Source organism: Mixophyes fleayi, chromosome 9, assembly GCF_038048845.1.
Source record: "Mixophyes fleayi isolate aMixFle1 chromosome 9, aMixFle1.hap1, whole genome shotgun sequence".
NCBI lineage: Eukaryota > Metazoa > Chordata > Amphibia > Anura > Limnodynastidae > Mixophyes > Mixophyes fleayi.
This window is the reverse complement of record NC_134410.1, coordinates 87,634,480-87,657,856: the sequence shown is the minus strand read 5'-3', so window position 1 is coordinate 87,657,856 and position 23,377 is coordinate 87,634,480. Positions and strand designations below refer to the sequence as shown.

The 23,377-nt window shown below is 38.7% G+C and overlaps 1 protein-coding gene across 3 annotated transcripts in view; it reads right to left on the bottom strand.

Moving 5' to 3' along the window:
* Nucleotides 1-3,032: 3,032 nt before the first annotated feature.
* The window catches only part of SHROOM4 (shroom family member 4), a 103,238-nt gene continuing 82,893 nt past the window's right edge, over nucleotides 3,033-23,377 (bottom strand). For all 3 annotated transcript variants that reach the window (XM_075184624.1, XM_075184625.1, XM_075184626.1), the window contains 5 exons: nucleotides 15,696-15,947; nucleotides 13,926-14,118; nucleotides 11,084-11,356; nucleotides 4,773-9,916; nucleotides 3,033-3,883 (listed from right to left, as the gene is read on the bottom strand). In XM_075184624.1, coding sequence (XP_075040725.1) covers nucleotides 9,668-9,916; nucleotides 11,084-11,356; nucleotides 13,926-14,118; nucleotides 15,696-15,947 — 967 coding nt within the window. In that variant the 3' untranslated portion in view covers nucleotides 3,033-3,883; nucleotides 4,773-9,667. The remainder of the gene's footprint in view (nucleotides 3,884-4,772; nucleotides 9,917-11,083; nucleotides 11,357-13,925; nucleotides 14,119-15,695; nucleotides 15,948-23,377) is intronic.

The window sequence follows — 23,377 nt, the reverse complement described above, 5'->3', positions numbered from 1 at the left end:
ATTGTTGACTTTGACACATATACACCTACCTCCTGGAGAGTGTTCTTGATTTGGCCAACTGTTGTGAAGGGGTTTTTCTTCACCAGGAAAAAAATTCTTCTGTCATCCACCACAGTTGTTTTCCGTGGTCTTCCGGGTCTTTTGGTGTTGCTGAGCTCTCCGGTGCCTTCTTTCTTTTTAAGAATGTTCCAGTTGATTTGGCCACACCTAATGTTTTTGCTATCTCTCTGATGGGTTTGTTTTGATTTTTCAGCCTAATGATGGCTTGCTTCACTGATAGTGACAGGTCTTTGGATCTCATATTGAGAGTCGACAGCAACAGATTCCAAATGCAAATGTCACACCTAGAATCAACTCCAGACCTTTTACCTGATTAATTCATGATGAAATAAAGAGGGAATAGCCCACACATGTCCATGAAATAAATTTTGAGTTGACTGTCCCATTACTTTTGGTCCCATAAAAAGTGGGAGGCACATATTAGAAACCGTTGTAATTCATACACCGTTCACCTGATTTGGATGTAAATACTCTCAAATTAAAGCTGAAAGTCTGCAGTTAAAGCACATATTGTTTCATTTCAAATTCATTGTGGTGGTGTATAGAGCCCAAAATATGAGAATTGTGTCGATGTCCCAATATTTATGGACTTGACTATAGCTGGATGCTGGGAACAGTGAGCAGAAAACAGAAGCGGGATACAGGAACACGGGAGTACGCTGGAGCAGGATAGATGCAATACTCTGGCACCCTAATGTTGCTAATTACTATCTCTGGAGATCAGTGACGTCACAGACTGCCGTCGGAGCTTGGACGCGCATATGTGGTAGCGCAGGAAGAATGGCCGGGGAGATAGCGTCCCTGCGTGGCTGTGAAGAAGCAGAGATGTCGCACGACACCTACTTAAAATACTGGAGACTACAAGAAAAACCTGAAACGGAGCGCCTAAAGAAAACTGCTGGTAATGCAAGAACATACATACTGCACAGAGGTAGCATTCCAGGTGAATCCGAGGCACCAGCTGCCCATACATGCCAACAATATGGGCATAAGGGGCAGATTAAGCAGCAAAGTGCATGTCTCACCCTTAGCGTTTTTTTCCCATCTTACCTGAAAAGCAAAATGTTCATTCTACTTGTACGGTTACTTGATGTTTTTGGCCTTGCTTTTTGTTACGTACATTTTCAGAAATTCAACATGTTCATTGCTTAATTGGTACATTACCAATATTACAGGCAGAAAAATATAAATGAAATCATAATGTTGTGACCCAAACAAAACTTTCAGTCAATATTTTTATTTCAAATAGTATTACTTGCAGTCACTAATAATCAAATGGTCATCTTCCTGCAAGGAAAACTAATAAATAAATGTAATAAAAAAACCTGAAAGTTCTGCTTTATAATATTAGCCTATTATAAAGCCAATGATTTTGAGATTGCAAAAATGCCCTACTTACAACCTCTGTTGCTTAGTCTCCCTTTACTCCAAAAAAATAATTAAAAAAAGGAAAAATCCTAGTCAGTTTTTTTTATACACTTAAAATCAGTAAAAAAAAAATCAACAACAATGAATATCGGAGTTGGCATCCTTTGTAGTATAATTTACACAAAATCTCAAACGTAAGTGGGTACTGTATGCAAACAATTTGTTTGTATAAAGTGAACATGATAGTCAGCTGAGATTCTCCATATTTTTAAAATATGTTATGTGATAGAAGTGTCCTTTTTTTGTCATCTGGATTTTTGATAGATGCTTGTTTTCTTGTTTTTATATATGTTTTTTATTTGCTTCCTGGCCAGAAGCCATATAGTTTGTGGATTAAACTCTTATCCATGCTTGTATGCATTATTACCTATTCAAGCTATAATATCTTTATATTGACATATACATTTATACACCCTTATCTATTAGTTTAAAGCGCCTAGGAGTTTTTTTTTTTTTGTTTGGATTAGTATGTAATATAGGATTAGAGGTTTCCTATTCTGTTTCTCCTATTTTTGGCAGCTACTTTTCTTCACCACTCAAGGGAGCACAGATTAGGAAGGGCAGCACGGTGGCTTGGTGCTTGTGTGTGTGGGAATTTAGACTGTAAGCTCCAATGGAGCAGGGACTGATGTGAGTTCTCTGTACAGCACTGCGGAATTAGTTGCGCTATATAAATAGCTGATGATGATGATGATTATGAACCCCCCCTTCCCCTATTCCATGTGATAGAAGTGTGTTGACATTTTTTTTCATTGTTAGAAATAGGCAACCAAAAGGACTTGGAAAATACATCTAATGGGTATATTTACTAAACTGCGGATTGGAAAAAGTGGAGATGTTGCCTATAGCAACCAATCTGATTCTAACTTTCATTTATTTAGTGCATTCTACAAAATGACAGCTAGAATCTGATTGGTTGCTATAGGCAACATCTACACCTTTTCCAACCCGCTGTTTAGTAAATATGCCCCTAAAAGTCTAACAGTTTAAATATAGACAAACTGAAACAAAGTCCAAGGATCACAGTTTGACATATTTTCTGGCCCGCCTAAACAAAAATGTGAATATGGTATTCCTTGACTTGTAAAACGTATTAATCCATGTAATAGTCTCCTAGAAACTGTGGCGGGGACGTGTATAGTAAAATAAACCAATATTGCAAGCAACACACATATGGCTATTCTTAATACTTAAGATATTAAAAACAAAAAATAAAAACAAAGACAAAAGGAACCTATAAGTTCTTCTCTGATGATAAAATGTAATGTTTGTATGGGTGTAATGTTTCTATGTTATTAAATGTTTTGCTAGATCACCTCACACAACAGACACCAGGCAAAATGAACTCCATATTCTTATATACACATAACATACGTAGAACATGAATACAGTACAAAGCGCAGAACCACAATTGGGTATATTGCGGCTCTGGAAATCCATTGCCCATGATTTTTTCCTGACGCTAGAATTCTTTCTTTCTTTCGCATTTACATACTTGACCAATGTGTTAAAAGCAACAATAAATACACAAAACACTCAGGAGGTTACCATTAGCACCAATATGTTATATTTACCTTAGTGCAGAGAGTGTCACCTATCAGGATAATATTAATGCAATTGAAAGGGACACCCATAATATACACAGGAGGAATTGCTCCTGGCTATAACATTACAAAAATTGCATTTGCCATACAAACATTAAAACAGATTTACATAACATCAATACTTCATTTTTTCTTTGTGCTGAACTTATACAAATTAGGTTAAAAAGCAGACACAGTAAATTGTTAACCCTTTCACGGCCAAATGTATTCTCTGGTGTGGTTTTTAAAAACCTTAAGTTTAGATTACTTTTCAATGCCATTTGTAAGGTATACATTTGACTCATTAGTTTAGCTAGAGAATCCAATGTAAAAATTACACTTATTTCTTGCAATCTGCACCAATCCTTAGTAGGCGTTTTTGTTTTAAATAAAATCTTGTAGGTTTAAAAATATTAGTTTATAATAATTTTTCTTCCCTCATATCTGAAATATTGTGGCAGTCTGATTATGACAGGTAACATCACTACTGCAGTAAACAGTAGTGTTGGGTAGAGTCAGAAGTTATTTCATTAGTCAGATATTGATAATTCTGATAGTATTGTCAGGGACATTTATCACAAACCACAGCAGGAATAGTCTTTGTTAGAGTGTATAGTTATTAGTATAATGTTTGTTTAATGTTAACCTTTCAGTTTTTGCATTTATCCATGACATAAATATGTGTCTTGCAAAGTGACGGTCTGCATCCGACATTACTTGTGTCTCATGCATGGATATAAGACCTATGTGATAGGCTGGGTTGGTATTTTACAATCAATGTTCTGAAAATCTTTTTAATACAGATTTTTGTACTCGGATAAAGATACAATTTAACTTTCTCAAATGGGGCATTAGTGGAAGTGATGGATTGGATTTAAATGTTAAACTGAATCCAGTCTTTATCCAATGGAGAGCTAATACTGAGACTTTCAAAAGTCAGATGAATGATGAGTATCATTGTTACTTTTCTATCCCCCACGCTGATCTTACTGAAGTTTATCATTAAATATATATATTGATTACAAATAACTTCCTTTCACTATAATGAAGCAAAACTTGGCACCCTCCACCACATTTTCACTTCAACTCAATATTAAATACTTTTTTTGTTGTTTCAGATATTAACAGCATACTACTGAAAAAGATGAATGAGTTCACTGTATTATTACAGATGATGTATTCTAACCTATTGGGTGACCTATAAATAAATTATGTAATGGTATTAAATTCATTTATTACATACCATCATTTTGAGATACTACTAATGTAAGTAATGTAATTTATATATGTTATTTATAGTAATGCAATTACTGAATCACTATTTAATAATGGGCAATTACATGTGTCTTATGGATTGTCATACAAAGTACATACAAATAATTACATTATTTTGTAAATAATATATCATAATTATCCCTTTTTTTTTCTTAAATATCATTTTGATTCTGATCACTGCCCTATGTGTGTGGAGTTTGTATGTCTCCCGTGTTTATGTGGGTTTCCTCTGGGTGCTTCAGTTTCCTCCCACATGCCAAAGACATACTAGTAGGTTAATTGACTTCTGATGAAATTAACCCTAATGTGTGTGTGTAGATGTGGTACTGAATATAGACTGCAAGCTTCACTGGGGCAGGGACTGACGTAAATGATTACAAATTCTCTGTAAAACGCTGCATAACATATAATTGTTATATAAATAACAGTCAATTGGGGGTATTCAATTGTTCGGCTTGACGGCCGAAAAACTCGCGCTCTAAAACTATTACCGTTAATACGGTAAAATTGCGCTTGAAAACCATTCATACGGTAACTTACTTTACTTTCAGGGAGCTGCGAGCTGAAATTCAGCGAGTCATTACCGTATTAATGGTAATAGTTTTAGAGCGCGAGTATTTCGGCCGTCAAGCCGAATAATTGAATACCCCCCAATAAGTCTTGTAAGTAATTTTTTCTAGGACTAGTTACAACTTTTATTTTGGTTCCTGACATTTATGTCAATTCATTCACCACTGTCACCTATTCACAAACTCTGCACTACAACTACTGAATAACTCAAAAAATTATCTTTGGGGAAATAAAGCGGCTTGAGTCTTGGACAATATTTAATGTAGCGCATATACATACCTCTCTGTAGCCGTGAAAGGGTTCAAACTGACAATGTGCAAAAACAATTTTTATAAAAATATGACATATAAGACTTGATTTTTACTTTTAAGTCAGGAGATTTAGAATAATTTTGTTTCTTTGACTTGGTCCTGAGCAATTAAAATAAATGGATAAAAACAAATATTAGTCTTGTTCTGATGATTTCCCTTTTTCTTAAAAATAAAATAAAATTAAAAATACAAAATTATTTCATTTCAATAAAATAAAAATGCCAGAATTAAGAAAAAACACAACAGTTATAAAAAGCAAAAGTTTTGTGTGTCATAATAGTAACAATAATAAAACAAAGTTATATATCAATATAACTTTCTTAAATACACTGAAAGAGGTCTAATTGTGTTGATGAATAATTTGCCCTATGTGCTATTGAAGTAATACAGGAGTAAACAAAGCAAAGAAGTATTTAGAGATAAACATTTATATGGCACAATAGGAGGTACTTTAGGGGTGATTATATCAGATGACAGATGCCACCCAAGCAGGTGGTTACAGCAATATGAGGAGATATCTAGTGAATATTTTGGACCAGTATGTAATGCTCTAAGATAGAGCTTTAAAAACTGTAAAACTATACAATTTATTTTAAAAACTATAATGGAGTAGCTACATGGTAAAATGGAAGTCAAGTGACAAATATTTTGTATACCCTTGTTTCTAAAGGACTTATAAAACAGACTGCGTTACCTTAAAGTGGATAATGTTTAGGTTAGAGGGCCACCTTAAGGGGGGGGGGGGGGGAGAGAGAGAGGGGAGAGAGAGAGGGGAGGGAGAGGGAGAGACCTTGGTACAATTCATCCTATTTTATAGGTAGTGAGCTAATAATACAGGTATTTATGTACTCCTCTAAATGTAGCCCACAACATGTGGGAAGTTCAAACACCAATCCCAGCAAGCTATCATCAATTGAACACAAGTGACATAATATGCAGACTACTCAGTGGTGAGAAGATATTCACTGACTGCTCGGGGTTATCGCTGTGCTAAACATCCCACACTTGTGGGTTATGAATGAGCATTGTCCTAAGACAGGTGTTATTGAACGAATGAACACTGAAAAAAAAAAAAAGGACGCAGGGGCAGGCTGGACTGGGGGGCAATCTGCCCCCTGGGCTGATCCGATAGTGGGCTACCTTGGACTGGGTGACCTTTTTTTCCTTTAAAATAGGCTGCTAATTTGAGTCTTGCTGAACACGGGTGCACTGGCAATAAGTGTGAGTCATCACAAGAGGAGCTTTGATTGGCTGAAAAATGGTGAGGTCATTTAAAGGGGACTTTTTTTTTGCACACAAAGATGAGGCCAAAGTGGGTGGTGACTGTTCACAGCATTTCTTTAATCATAGTCAGATCTGATATTTTATTATAATTTTATCTGTTAGTATTTTTGCTATGTTATAATACACTGTTGCATCCTTTACAGTGCCTGTGATGTTTTTTTTATTTCCTCCTCTCCTCTAATGACCAGCAGCTAACGCACTTCTTCCTCTAGCCAGTGTACCATGCTTTCTCCTATTTCCTCTCTGCAGCAGAAATTAAGTCATTCTCCAGCATGCCTAATCACCCTAATCAATTTCTTTATGTGAGACCCGGGTTGAAAAATCCGTGCCGCACCATTCACACTGCAGGCGACCCGGGACTGACACCAGAATAACCCTGCAAAAGTCCCGTGTCTAATGCCCGGGCCTGATTTTTTTTTGCACTGACCCTTTCACACCAAACCTCGACTCAGGTCGTCGGAGCTCGCTCCGCAAAACCCGTGTTTTTTAGGCAGTGTTAATGGGGTGTGAGTGATAACCATACTTGCCAACTTTTGAAAATTCATTTCAGGGAGAAATTGAAAACCATTGTGGGCGTGCCCTGGTCCGCCCACTGGGCGTGCCCCAGCTCAACCATGGTTGATAACTCTCCCGGAACGTCCGGGAGACTCCCAGAAAACTGGGAAATCTCCCGAACTCCCGGGAGAGTACTGTAAAATCCCGAATTTACCAGCGAAGTTCACAGGAGTGCTCTTTCCAAACTGCACATGTGCCGGTGACGTAATCGGCGTAAATAACATTACCAGTTCCAGCTGCTTAGGTGTTGGAGCTCCGTGCTCCGCAATGGCCGGGGTCTTCTGGGATATTAGGTGCGCAGAGTCATCACGCCGATGACCTCAGCGGCGCATGCGCAGTTTGGAAACAGGACTGCACGAACTCTGCCGGTAAATTCGGGATTTTACAGTACTCTCCCGGAAGTCCGAGAGATTTCCCAGTATTCCGGGAGTCTCCCGGACGTTACGGGAGAGTTGGCAACCATGGTGATAACTGATAACTATTTTTATTTATAGACATATGATAACAGATTTACAGACAGTATGTGGGTGCATTAATTAACATGTTGTCATTCTATGATGCTCTCTGACTTTTTGTATGTTCTTTTTATATTGGTTTTAATATTTTTTATTTTGTTTCATATTCTTTTTCTTTATTTGTTTATTGCATTTTAAGATAAGTAAAGTCTATTTTTACCTTATAAATCATAACTGAATGGTCTCTACGGGCCCGATTCATTAAGGAAAGTGAGGCAAAAAAAGGAGTAAGTTTTCATGTTACAAAACAAGGGGTGCAAATTAGTTTATTATTTTGCACACAGGTAAAATACTGGCTGTATTTCATCTAGCACTCAAATACTTAATAGCTTTATTTTTACACTGAAATTTAAGGTGGATCTAGGACATACTCTTTCCCAATTATAAATCTGTTCCCACATTTTAAATTTACCTCCCCCTTCAATGCAACATGATTTTGCCAAGGTACAAAGTCACTCCTTTTTTTGCTTTACTTTCCTTAATGAATCAGGCCCTATATAACCAGTTTAGAGCACACTTACCAACTTTCTGGTCTTACCCTGCAGAAGATCCCAGAGGGTAGGTGAAGTGGGTAAATTGTAATTTTCCTGCAATGGAGGGGAGGGGGGGGGGGGGTAAGGGGGGGTGCTTGGCCAAAATGCTGCAATTCACGTCATGGAGTTTTCCATCCTGTCCTCTTCACTAGGAAGTGGTCAGGATACAGGAAAATGGCCTGTTCTCCTGGGAGACCTTCCCCGGAATTAGGGAGCGTGGGCAAGTATGGTTTAGAGTAGTATATAAATACCTGTATTATTAGTTCACTACATATAAAATAGGAAGATTTGTGCCAAGGCACACTCTACGGGGGGGATTCAATTCACTGTTACCAATACTACCGTAATAATGCGCATTATAACCGTTACTATAGTAATCCCGATGCTGATTGTTTCTCGCAGCTCCGTGAGCCGCGGACTGCGCACTATTACAGTTACTACGGTAATTTTAACTCAGATATGTGCTCGTGGCTACGGACCTGCAAGGAAAAATCAGCATTGAGATTACCATAGTAATGATAATAATGCGCATTATTAACGTAGTAATTGAATGTTATATGCTTTTTTTCTGAATGTTAGAATTAAATATAAGTAAATGGAAATTCTAAAACTGTGTTTGGTAATATAAATAACTAACCTGAAATGTCAAGAAGTACTATTTATCACCATTTAAACTTCTGCTGGATCAAAAATGTGTGCACTGCAAATTAAAGACCAAAAGAAAACCTAAACATGTGTTGTCTCAGAAAAAATAAACACAGATTATGCACTTATAGATCCTCTTTCATAGGTGGTAATAGCTTGCAGTGTGCAGTACATTTATAGTTTAAATACCTTTTCATTTCTGTTTACGATAGGCTCAGGCTTTCACCAACAGGTGAAAAAGCTGTATGATGGTGTTCCATTTATCTCTGTTTATAAATTACCCACACCCACTATTTAAATGCTGTAACAGTTAAGTGTCTGAAAGACAAAAACTAGCTTTGCCTACAACATAAAAGGTATTATTCCATGTTTAAATGTTCAGGCAAACAAAACTAGGATTTGAAATAATAATGCTGGCAACAGATCTTGTGCATCACTCTTAAGTTTGATTGGAATTAAAAATACTGAATAGGAAATTCCAGTTTAAAAAAACAATAAATAAAATTAAGCACCTTATCTTGCTGTATTCTATTACACAGATTTAACATCAGCAAAGATATCAGTATGAGAGATACAGGTATAAATGAGAAATTTCCAGTTGTACAGTATATATAATCCTCAGTATGCACAAATTCACAGAAAAAGCAAACTTCAACAAACTCAAGCTTTCTGGTAAAAGCTAACTGTAGGGCACAATTTTCAATTCCAGTTACAAGAACCTGCAGAGGAATTATATGTCTATATTTGGATGGCTTGGTTACAAAAGAAATGTCTTAGCATTAATTGTTCAGCATCTGAAAAATAAATCTTATTGTAAATAGCCTTAAACAATGATTTCTTTGGTGAAAATTAAAAACAAAATTAGGATAATTTTCCACTTCTGTAACTAGATTTATCCTCTAGTTAAATTACAGACTCTCTCGAAGACACCTCAATTGTTCTTCTCCCAATCTGATTTTATCTTCCAGCTCTCGCTGTTCCACAATGAGAGCAGAAGTCATCTTCACATAGTGGTGGTAATCCTGAAGCTGCTCTTCGTTTAAGTACTTAGACACTGCTTCCAGAACCACCTGCTCTCTCCATGTCACATGAGCCTTCAATTCCTTAGCATCCTCCAGCTGGTCAGTCAGTTGCTTCTTCTTCTCCAGAAGGTTCAGCTGTGTATGTCAGGAAACATGTATATTAAAAAAAAGACCAAAATGGACATCAATCTCTACGTTTTAAACAGATTAAGGGGTATATTTACTAGACTGCGGGTTTGGAAAATTGGAGATGTTGCCTATAGCAACCAGATTATGGCTCTCATTTATTTAGTGCATTCTACAAAATGACAGCTAGAATCTGATTAGTTGCTTTAGGCAACATCTCCACTTTTTCAAACCCGCAGTTTAGTAAATCTAGCCCTAAGTCTTAAATTACTTTTAATGTGCTGTTGTTATGGTGCTATACAGAGCGGTCATATTAAACTGGTGGAACGTTTCAGTATATTCCTAATTCAACAAGATGGTAAAAAACTATATGCAAAGAGGAGGTTGTGACGAGGTTGTATGAAAGCTTTCTTTCTGACAACTCTTACATTAGATCAATGGTCAAAGTGTGGGTGTATAAGATGGAATATCAAATTCCATTAAAGTACATTTTCCATACCATCACTTCTAAATTTCCGCTTCGACCACTGATGCAGATCATAATTTTGAGCACCACTGGATTGTTGACCTGCAGATTACTACTCTGGTATTGCTCAGCCTTTCTGCAGGTACTTTGTGGTTTCTGCTTTGCCTAACTAACCAGATTCTGAACGGTTCTATCAGAGAGCTTTTTGGAAAATTCCTCGAGTTCAACAATTCCCCTAAACTTCCACTTCTTAAAGATGTTGCATGCATTGGAAATTCCAAGTTGGATATATTTTTATAGCCTTCCCCTGCTTTGTGGAAATCAGTTATATTTATTTTCAAGTCCTCAATTAACTACTTAGAGAAAGCTGCATTTGTTGAGAGTAGGCACCACATCATGAGATATTAAAAGGGTCAGGGTACTTATTCAACTCCAGAATTGTCTTCACCTGGCTTAATTTAAGGTCTAACCAATCAACAGGCCTTTAAAAAAACAAAAAAACAAAAAAAACATTAATGAATCAACTGGATAGGTGCTCAAACATTTGAACATGCCACATTCTCTAATGGTTTTTTTCCAATCTATTTAATTCAATAAATAATTAGTAATTGTACATTAAAGTGTGCAGAAATATATCATGTTTAAATTTTAGCCTGTAGAAGCTGTGTTAACTAAAATTATTATTTTTAATTAGTGTCAAGTAATGGCACCTTCTCTTCCATGGAGGGTTCTGGATCTTCACAAGTCAAAGCACTTTCCACCCTGCTCAGACGTCCAGAGAGGGACAGCAGCAAGTTGACCACTTTGTCCAGGTCCCCAATGAAGGTTCGGAACTTATCATACTCGTTGGGTTTACAAAGGTTCTTTAGCAGGTTCTCCAGCTCACAGCCAAGTGTCGTATTGGCATTTATGTCTTCCTGAAGGCCTTGCTGAGCTTCACGTAAGACAGAAAGTTTCCTGCTGATGCTTTCAATTAGCTGCATCTGATGGCAAGTGGAGAATTTTAAATAGTAAATTACATCTTTACTTAAAAGTACAAGTTCATCCAAATCGAAAAGACATATTTTAACATTTAAAATTGAGTAAGTTCCCATACGTCAGCAATTAGAGGGCATCTAAACCTATCATACAAATTGATCCGCTATGAAAAAATGCTGCATGTGTGGACAGGGTAAGTAAAAAAAAAAAATACCTCACCCCTTGATGAAAACCTTATCTCACTTCTGACAGTTTCAGTTCCTAAAAACCCCTTAAACATTTGTATATATAAATTATAGACAGAGTCGCACTACACAGATTGGGACCAAAACGTGCAGTTACCTTAAACGTTATACACTGCTTTAGGATATCATGAGCTGTACAATGATGTTATACTGTATGTCATTGTATTCTGTTCTTTTAATCATAAACATGTGCTCTGTATTACCATACATACAAGTTACAGGGGGGTGGGGATTGCTAGCTGGGAATTTTGTACTGGAGCCCTGAAAGTTTTAGTTACCAAACCTACTGTAAATATTATTAGTGGTTCTTTCATATAAAGGTCCACTAAATCTATATTTCAAGTTTGTTTAGGTGTTTGTTGCCTTTTACCTCACTGTAAGCTATTATCCTCTGTTATTAGCCATTCTAATATCCATAATATATACAGCAAGGTGACCACAGTTTTCATATGAAAAGAAAAGACACGTCAGTGTGCCTTGTAAAAATAATACCTGCCAACTTATTGCACCATGCTCCCCACAGTTTGACATGCCTAATGTTTGCATAACTGAGCCACAAGTAAAAACCAGAACAACTACAAATTTTAAGATGTGAGGCTCTAATAGTTAATGTGGAGCACACAAATTAAAAGCACCCAATTAACATTTAAATAGCAATGATTACATTTGTTCTGCTTGAAAAATGGTCAGAGACAACTACTACCTGTCAAAATAAACTGGTGTTTTGCAACAATTTTTCTGAGCATTCATTCCACAACTTTATTTGATATTTTGGATCTGTGCCGCAGAACTTATATTGGCACATTAAAATTGAAAAGAGTACATACTAGATCATTTTTATTGTTGTTTATTTTGATGTGTAAATATAAAGTGCTTAATATGAATATTATGTGATATAACACAGACTCCAGTTCTGGTGGTTATTATATGTAGCATATTCCCAATCCTGGTGCCTGCTGCACAAAGCAGACTTCAATCCTGGTTAGTGCACAAAGCAGACCCCCATACTAGTGGCTACAATACAAATCAGACCTATATTTTGAACATGTGTGCAAAGTAGACTCCAGTCACTCAAGCTAATACCAATAATAACTGCAAGTTGTTCTTACACCTGGCAGCGATACATCTAGGGACAACCCGCAGCTTGTGATCGTCTTATCAAGTCAGGAACTGTCCTCAGATACATAGGCAAACCGAGAGGGGGTTCCCTAGTGCCTGGAAACCCCCCTTCAAGCCTGGGGCATTGTATAATTGAGGTGGCTGGACCCTGCCCCCGCTTCACACGGCTCTACATGAAAAGGGAGAGCTGCCTGCACCTAACAGTAGTAGCCCATGTATATTATAGGGATAGGAAGAGTTGGACAGCAGCCAAGCACTGTCTAATATTATAGCCACGCCCCATGCATGCTGGTCACGCCCATTGGCGTCATGGTGTGGAAACCGCCCTCTACAAATCCTGCGTTTGCCCCTGAGATATCATAGTCTGGGTAACCCTTATAAGTTGCCATTTAATATAAATCCTTATTTTTAGTTGCCCTTTAAAGAGAAAACAAAAATGAACAACAGTTCTATAGGAAAATAATCAATTATTTTCTCTTATAGAAACATTTCATCTTGTAATAATAGGGGGTAGGAAATTCAGAGAGATTTTTCGAATGCATGAGGAGCACTGTGGCAAAAATTAGTGAGGCCATAAACGGCATGCAGTTTGTCTGATGCGAGAGTGGATTTACCCAGCCCATAAAATATATAAAAAATTGTAATTAACACCACACCCACATCTATATTCCCATATGCATGATCACACATTGGTTCTGAATAATCCCAGAACCTAAAGATGGCAAATCAGTGAACCAGGAGACAGTAATGCATAATGCAGTTGAGGCACCGGGAGGATCCGTTTTTTAGGTAAGTCACTGGGGAGGAGGGGAAGAGAGAGAGGGTGGTATCCGTGCAACACAATTGAGTCTGGGAGCCGTTTAGGAGCACAGACATTGCTGTGGTACAGGGGATATACACAGTGGCATTTACTGTGACGTCCTGTGCTTTCTCTATGTCATGCTGAAGCAGCAATTGACTCTCTTGCCTTTCTATTTTAAGAATTGGAAACTGGGGGCAAAAAACCTGAGATCAGAACACAGGGAGCCAAATCAGATGAGTTCCGAACACCGAGGAAGACTTGACTGACCTGTTGTGTGGAGCAAACCTATGTCTACTGTTTATTAGCCACTAAATAATTGAAGTCAAAGTGATTTTTTTTCTTTCTATTTACAGTTACATTTACGGAATTGTATTAATAGCAAATTTCAGTTTTTTTTTATCTTTTCACCTTCTTGAAAGTTAACTCGTCTTCTTCATCCTCTGCTATTGGTGTGCTTCCCAATTCTTCCTGCACTCCAGGCATTTCCTTCATCTTGTTCAGCAGCTCAGCCTTGGCTGCAGATGTATTGTAATAAGTAGTGCAGGAAGTAGGACTAACAGCACCACATACTGGTGGGGGAGAGATTGGCTGGAATTCATACCTGTAAGTAGGGTACAATTAGGTTCTAACAAAACTAAACACAAAAACTACATAATCTCTATGCTCCTGTTTTCCATTTTCTCATTTTTCAATTCTCATCCCATGCCACCACATATAAAATAACTTAAGTAATAAGTAACATGAAATAAAACAAATAAAATAGAAAAATATAGGTATTATTTTGAGAGTGTTATTACAGTATATGAATTATCTGGGTAACCTGTGGCTATCAGAAATGCTCAGGCCTGTTTTTGCAGAAAGGCCATTAAGGGAAGATCATACCGAATTTTAAAGTTCTGTAACTGCATCATCTCCATGTTCCAACCTCGTTTGAACAATCCCTATTTGACTAGTCGTTCCCTTTATCCATTTATTTACCTTCTGTACAATTCAGTTATTTCTTGTTTGAGAGCTGATAGACACAAATACTTAAATAGCGGATGCCACTTCATTCACTAGTAATCTTACTCTTTAGCTTCAGACCACCAGGAGAAGGTGCTGCATTATGTTTACAATAACGGTAATATGGGATTCATTATATAGCAATTTGTTACGCGCCGCAGCTTGCACTGTCTCGGCACACTGCATCCTGGCTGTCATGGCAACAGCTGGGACGTCACTTCCCTCTTCTCCGTCCGGCTGTCACCAGGGCAACGGCCAGGATGCTTCCCGACAACGGTGGGTACCCGGACACGTGCACATTAACTAAGCAACCTCGTGGGGCTAAATATTCACATTGGATGCCTGGCTTCTGATTGGACAGTTTGAGTATTTAAGACAGGGAGGGATAACCAGCTCTGTCCTGTGAATATTTTGTATTTCTGTCCAGATTCCTTTTGTGACCTTTGAAAGGATTCCCAATCCTTCTTGTAAGACGATTGCCCCTGGCCTCTGCCTGACTTTTGGATTACCAGTGTTTGCTACCTGCCCTGCCCTCTGGCATGTTCCCATGTTCTCCTGACTCACAACCTTTGGACTGTCTTTGGTACCTGTCTCCTGTATTCCGGTTACCCTCCACCCTGCGCTACGGTTACCCTTAATAAGCTTTTACTACTCTAAAGTCATGGGGGTATCAGAGTACATACAAAAATAATCAGTTCTATGGGAAAGGCGGCTGCTATAGGTGAAGGGCTCTAACCTGACCTGTTTTAAAAGTTTATCTAAGTAGCCGTTAGCCCTAACATTATTATGGAGTTTTAATTTTCATATTAGTAATTTAGTAGTCTTAAAAAACAAGGGTCAAAAAAAGCCTTTGTGATTTTTACTTATTTTGATTGGGAGATGTTTTCCATTCCCCACAAATTATGATAAGAGAAACTAATCTTTAACGGTGCCTTCTATTCCACTAATGGCTCAACATTAGATTCTTTGCCTCATTTTCTTCTTTCGGATCAGTAAATTGTCTCTTTATTTTACTCAAAATTATACATATTCTTGACAAAGTAAAATACTTATAAGTAAAGCTGAATTTTACATATATGTTGTATGTGTAGTAGTAGTAGTAGTAGTAGTAGTAGTAGTATGATATATTTATATAAAGAGATTCCTTTAACTTTGCTTAGACAAAATGAAACAAACCTGTCTGGAATGGAGATTTCAGACTCTCTATCTGTTGACCAATCATCATCATAACGCCGGTATCCACCTTCAAAAAGGTCTACTAAGGCAGGAGAGTGTTCCTGTTCATGGACATCTGTAGGTATTGGTTCTATTGAGCAGAATGCAGGATCTACAGGGTCAGCATCCTCAGAACCCTGTACACTGCTAGTAGGCAAAGTGTGAGCCACTTTCCTAACAGGAGAAGTATCGCTGGGAGTCCTCCGACAGGCACTGTAGAATAAATCATGAAATTATATTTGTGCAAGAGACAACATGCAGTCAAATAATTTAAGGTATGCAAAAATCTCTATATAAAGCTTTTAGGGTTTTTTTTATGAGAGATAACACACACACTGAATATTTGGAATTGAGTGAGACCTGCCATAAGTAGAAAAGATAGGCTAATATGAGTGGTTTAGCAGTGGTATCTGTCACCCCCAACATGTCATGCAGTGTCAGAGCAGCTTGGCTCTTTTGTCCCTGAAAGCACCACCACAACCTGTATAACAGTTATACAGCATGCATTCGATTATATCACACACATTACTGCAAGAACTCAGGATTATAAAGTCTCCAATATCCACTGTTACAAGCCGCGGTGGTGTCCATAGCTGACGCGGTTCGCTCTCCTCTGTGTCTGGTGTCCTGGCCATTTCTTTGACGACCGGGACGTCACTTACGCCAAGGCAACGACCAGACGCCGAGCTGTCAAACGCAGCATCCCGGCGGGAAGATTAGCCGGGCGTGTGCGTATTAGGGAGGATATTATTGTCAGCCTCATGTGGCTGATTAGTTTAGGCTGGGCTGCTTAGTTCTCATTGGCTGCTCTGGGTATTTAAGGCAGGGAGGACTGGACCTCCCTGCTGGTTATTGCATTTCCAGTCCTGTGCTGTGCTGACCTGCTGTTTGATTCCTGTCTGCCTGATCTACATGCTTGTACTTCGGACCTTGCCTGTTTGCCTGTTGCCCTGACCTTTTGGCTTGTATTCTGGACTTTTCTGTTTCGCCTGTGACCTTGACCCTTGCTTGGATATCGATTTACCTGTTTGCTTTGGACCCCTGAACTCGGCCTGCCACTGACCACTCGCTGCAGTCTGGATGGGCTCCCCCGATTCCATCTGCGCTGCGGCCATCTTTGATGAGCTTTTACTACTCTGAGCTTAAGACCTGGGGGCATTTGAGTAGCTGTGAGCACATAAAGCTCTACGAGAAAAGGCGGTTGCTAAAGGTGAATATCTCTACTCTAACTGCTCTAAAAGCTCATCTTGGTGGTCGTGGGCACTAACATTATAACCGGCCAGTAAAATTACTGGAGAGGATTATTCATGGATGAAAACGGGACAAACCCCTCTTCAACCCAAGTCCTAAAAGGACAGATCCAAACCCTGTCCCAGATGGTTCAAGGACTATAGCACCGTTTATCTGCACAAGAGGAAGCCTCTAGGACTTCGGAAGCCTAGCAAGTTTCCCTGACACCTGCTGTAGAACCTAAATTGAATCTGCCAGACCATTTTCTGAGGAGAGAGCTTTATTCCGCAATTTTAAAGAAAGTTGTAAGCTCAATTTCCGGCTAAGACCCCGTTCTTCAGGTTCAGAGCAGCAACGGGTCGGTATTATTATATCCCTTATTCAGGGTGACCCCCAGTCCTGGGCGTTCAGTCTGGCTCCTGCTAGTCCTTCATTAAAGTCCGTTGATGCATTCTTTAATACTTTAGGCCTGCTTTATGATGACCCAGATCGGGTGGCCTCAGCAGAGGCTCACCTTAGGGCCTTAAAGCAAGGTCGGCGCTCTGCTGAGGAATACTGTGCCGAGTTTAGGCGATGGTCTACTGACAGCTAATGCATTGCGCGGTCAATTTCGCTTAGGTTTGTCAGAGCAAATCAAAGATGCTTTGGTACAGTACCCTTCTCCAACTGGAGAGTCTTAAGCAGCTCGCCATCAAAATTGACAGACGGATCAAAGAGAGGAAGGCTGAAAAAGAGGCACCTTCCTGTTTGTTCCTGCATCAATGGACACTGAAGAGCCTATGCAATTATGAGCCTAGAGTCTTTCTGCAGAATAAAAAAAACAGAAGACGGACCCAAGGTCTGTGTGTTTAGTGTGGCATCAAAGGCCATTTTTCTCGTTCCTACCCTAACAAGTCGGGAAAATTGTTGGCCTAGGAAATAAGGAGGAGGTTCACCTAATACTGCAGATCTCCTCTAAAAATGCAGTTTTGGTTCCTGCACATATCACTTATGGTGCTCATTCTGTTGATATCTCAGCCTTTATTGATAGTGGTGCCGTTGGACACTTTCTGAAGGCCCATAAAAATAAAACTGCAGGACATCCCGGTATCTTTAAAAACACAGAAAATCTTTCACGTTCTGTCTGGTGGCTCACCATGTCCTCAGATGTTGGAGACTATGTTATGTCCTGCGAAATTTGTGCTCAAAAGAAAACCTCTAGGCGCCGCCCTTTTGGCCAGCTTATGCAATTATCTGTTCCTACAAGACCTTGGACACATTTGTTTATGGATTTTATTGTGGAACTCTCTTCTTCAGCGGGCCACTATACTATTTGGGTAGTGGTTGACCGCTTCAATAAAATGTCCCACTTCATACCTTTAACCAGACGTTCTAGTGCACAGACCTTAGCGTCACTTTTTGTCCAGCACATTTTTCGACTCCATGGCCTACCTTTAGATACTGTTTCTGATCGCGGCTCTCAATTCATTGCCCAATTGTGGAAGCCTTTTTGTGCACTCCTTGGAACAAACATCAGCCTCTCTTCAGCATACCATCCACAATCAAATGGAAAAACGACAAACTGAAAGGGTTAATCAATCTTTGGAGCAATTTCTACGCTTGTACACTTCTGAATTCCACAACAACTGGTCAGCCCTGTTACCATGGGCAGAGTTTGCATACAACAACTCCTGCCATTTCTCCATTTCTATCTCTCAGCTCTATTGCAATTTTGGGTTCCACCCTAGATCAAACTCTTTGACTAAACCTTAACCCTTCTGGTCTCCCAGGCATACTCTCTACGGCTTCTAGTCTGAAAAGTATCTGAAAGAAAGTTCAGTCTGCATTAAAGCGAGCGTCGTTTCACTCCAAAAAATTTGCGGATCAACGACGTAGACCTTGCTCTTTTAAAGTAGGTCAGAAGGACTGGCTCTCCACCCGTAATATTAGGCCCAGACAACCCTGGAAAAAACTTGGACCTAGATTCATTGACCCCCCCTTTCCATCTTTAAGGAAGTTAACACTGTGGCCTTTAGGTTAAAGCTTCCTCGCTCTGAAAATTCTCAACACTTTTCACTGCTCTTTGCTCAAGCCTGCCATTTTTTCTAGTAAATTTAAACGTGTTCAGTTTCAGAGGCCACACTCAGTTAATGTGGAAGGACATCGGTAATTATTGATAGAAAAAAATACTTTTTGGTCCAGTGGAAGGGCCATGGTTTGGAAGACCGTGCCTGGGTCCCACAGAAGCGTCTTCATGCTGATAGACTTCTTAAAAAGAGTTCTTCAAACAATTCCCCAGGAAGCCAGGGCGTCAGGGTTTCCTAACCCCTCCTCAAGGGGGGGTACTGTTACGAGCCGTGGCGGTGTTCAGAGCCGCCGCGGCTCACTCTCCTCTGTGCCTGGCGTCCCAGCTGTCTCCTTGACGACTGGCTTAATTGGCATTTCTAGTATAGCGGTGAATTGCAGAACCTACTATACCCTTTTGCAAAAGCAAATGTAAGATTTATTTATTTTTTAAAGCTTAATTTTTCACGAAAAATGTATGTACATCCTAAATCATGTGTGCTAAAGTTATGCAATCATATCTACAAAGCACTAATTTAAATCTTAAATATTTATAGAGCCTAAAACTGGCAACATATTTAAAATAAAAATGTGTGGCTCAAAAACAATATTAAATCCATTAAAAGCAATAGTATATCTAAACCAAGCAAACCTTCCAAAATATGTTTTTATTGAATACTGAGCCCTCTACCTGGTTCTGCAGGGTGTCAGAGCTAGGGCGAGGTTAAAGATCTAGCTGAACTAACCAAAGCTTGGAGAGCTACAGAAGGACTGTGAGGATCAGAGAATCCTCTTATTTCTTCTGGAATCCCCGTGGGTCTTGTGGATCTGAGAGAGCCCCTGACTCCTACTCAGCAGTGCCATGGGAAAAGCCTCTAGAGAGCTGATAAAGCCTGGATCTAATACTCCAGAATGACTAATAGAACACCAGTGCAGTGTTGCATTTGTATCCGTTGTGTGATGCACATCCCATTTGCTCTAGTATGACTTTCTTAAACGTTATTATGCTGTAAAGTGCTATCAATGTTTTTGCATTAATAAACCTATTACATATTATGTGTATGCTCCCACACCCACCGTACAAAGGGTAAATAGCTTGTGGGTGGCCCGGGCTTCAGTGGACAGCAACATAGTAACATAGTTGAAAAAAGACACCAGTCAATCAAGTTCAACCTATTTTGGATCTCCTGCAATCACGCACTTTGAAATTGATCCACATTAAGCAAATGCCAATCTGTTCCAATCGGGAAAACTCCCTCCAGACCCAATATTACAGTCTTGTTTTTTTTTCCTGTATCCACTACTATCCTTCATTTTAATTAATGGTCATATTCCTGGATACACTTTTCCGCTAAAAATTTGTCTAACCCTTCTTGAACATATCTATTGAATCTGCCATCCCAACCTTCCCTGGCAGTGAATTTCATATCTTGACTGCCATTCCTGTAAAGAACCCCTTCCTTTATTGGTTGGGAAACTTCCTCTCCTCTAACCTTAGGGGGTGACCACGTGTTCTGTGTAAAAAGTTTTTGGGGTAAAAAGTTTCCATGAAAGTTCTCTGTGTTGACTCTTAATGTACATCGTAATCATATCTCCTCTTAGACGTCTGTTTTCTAAAGTAAACATGCCTAAACTGGCTAACCTTTTCTCATAACTTAATGACTCCATACCCTTTATCAATTTTGTCACCCTTCTCTGAACCCTTTCTAGTTCCAAAATATATTTTATATAGAGTGGTGAGGAGAACTGTACTCCATATTCAAGACGAGGTCTTACGATTTATACAGTGGCAAAATTACAAAATTTTTCCTTGCATCTATGCCCCGTTTTATGCATTCCAATACTTTATTTGCCCTTGCAGCTGCTGCTTGATATTGAGTACTATTGCTAAGTCTACTGTCTACAAGTACTGCCAAATCCTTTTCCATTATAGATTCCCCTAAATGAATCCTTGATCCCTAAATGCATAACCTTACATTTATCGAAGTTAAACCTCATATTCCATTTGGCCTCCCAATCCTCCAGTTTATTTAAGTTCCTCTGTAGAGAAGCTACATCTTGCTCAGATTTTATTACCTTACAAACTTCAGTGTCATCTGCAAAAATGGAAACTTTACTCTCTAAACCATCACCAAGGTCATTAATAAATATATTAAAAAGGAGTGGCCCCAGCACTGAATCAAAGGCTTTTGCAAAATCTAAATAGACCACATCTACTGTGCTGCCCTGGTCTAAGTTTCCACTAACTTCATTGTAGAAACTAATTAGATTAGTTTGACATGACCTATCCCTCACAAATGCATGTTGATTCCCACGAATAATCCTATTGCGCACAAAGTAATCCTGAAAACTATCCCTTAATATACCTTCCAGTAGTTTCCCCACTATTCAGGTCAGGCTTACAGGTCTATAATTCCCTGGTTGTGATCACGTCCCCTTTTTAAACAATGGCACTATATCTGCTATTCGCCAGTGCATTGTTATTGAGCCTGATGGATTGAATCTATGAAAAATAAGAATAGCGGTCTAGCTATTTCTGAGTTTAGCTCCATAAGAACTCTTGGGTGTATGTCATCTGGACCTGGAGCTTTATGTATTCTGCCTAAAATTTGTTCCTCTGTAGTAAATACTAAAGAAAAGAACGTGTTTAATACCTCTGGTTTTTACTTCGTATCATTAATCAATTCACCCATCTAATTTTTTAGGGGTCCTATATTATCTATTTTAATCCTGTTGCCATTTGTATACGTAAAAAACTTTTTGGGGGTTTGTCTTAATTTCTTTCACAACTTGTTTTTTATTTTCTAATTTAGCCAATCTAATTTCCTTTTTGCATATTTTATTACATTCCTTGTACATACAGAAGAACTCCTCAGACCTTTTAGACTTAGACGATTTAAAGTAAGACATGCAATTGCACACAAAGCTGTTGTGGTTCTTCCAGGTTTTAGTCTGGAAAGGTGACTGCGGGGATCTTTGGATGCTGCATCTCAGGACCGTGCTGCTCGAGTCAAGCAGAGATTAAGGAGTCACACAGTGAACATTCTGCATTTATGTGGGCAGTTAAACAATGATGAATTTCATCAAAAGCCTCGGAAAGTAGCAGGCTTGGATGTCCAGCTGAAGATGACCCCCTGCCCCCCATAATGCTGAGGCTAACAATGCTATTCCATCAAGTCCTCTCACAAAAATCAACACGATAAGGGTAGAGTTTGCAGTGCTGTATTTATGGTGACTGGCAGAGTCCTTTAAATGCCACATGAGCTGGCAGGTATTTGTTCATGATCGCTTTTCCATAAACAGCTTATCTCAAATGCAAAGAACACCAGGTTTTGCTGTAGCTACCAAAAGCTAGCACAAAAGAATAATTCATGACAAATTGCATGGATAACTTTTCTGGCAATCTTTGCGATCGGTAAAATTCCAATTGTAAAAGGAAAATCACTGAGAAAAATCTTTTCAATGGGAGTGGAGTTGGGGAAAGAGTTGGTGATGGGGCATAATGGCAGGACCCAATCACAGTTCTGTGTATGTAAAAATCCTGCATTTTATAGAGGACTCAAGCAGTGGCCCACACAAAGTAATTGAACCTCCTGCCACATGACACACACAACCGTCATAATTTGCGGGGTTAGGGTTAACCTTACCTTTACAAGCCGGGTCCGGCTTATAAAGGTAAGGTTAACCCTAACCCTAACAATTACAGTGGATGAATGGCAACCGGGTCCGTCCATCGGCGCTTAAAGAGGAGTCGCGTTTTGACGTGACGTCACATTGTTTTACACAATTTTTATGGTTGTTTCACAAAAGCACATTTGCATGGATTTTAATTAGTTTTTTTGCTGGTGTCCATGTAATCAGGAATGATAATTATAAATAAGTTGATAATAAAGAATTATATTATTTTATAGTATTACACATCCCAGAGTGCCCCACAAAAATATACTCCTATTTATTCTTTTCTTGTGTATGAATTGCTAAATATATATAAGATGCACCTCCAAGAAAAGTGAATCGAAAATATACTGGATGGATAGATTCAATTTAAAATAAAATTTCCAGTGATGTCAGACACTAGTTTGGGGAATTCCCCTATTTCCAGGCTGTGATTCCCCACATGACTCACAAGCAACCCGAAAGGACAATTTGTCCTTATACATATATGAGTTCACACATACATAGTATCAAAACAGACAGCAAGCAGAAAAGAAGCAACATAAATACATGTCATAAAATTATAAATACACTAGCGCAAAGTATAACCTATATATAAAGAAAACAGATATGAGATATAGAGGTGATAATTTTAGTTTATATCAAGGTATTATATGTAACAAAAAATAAAAGTATATAAAATCTAAAACACACAA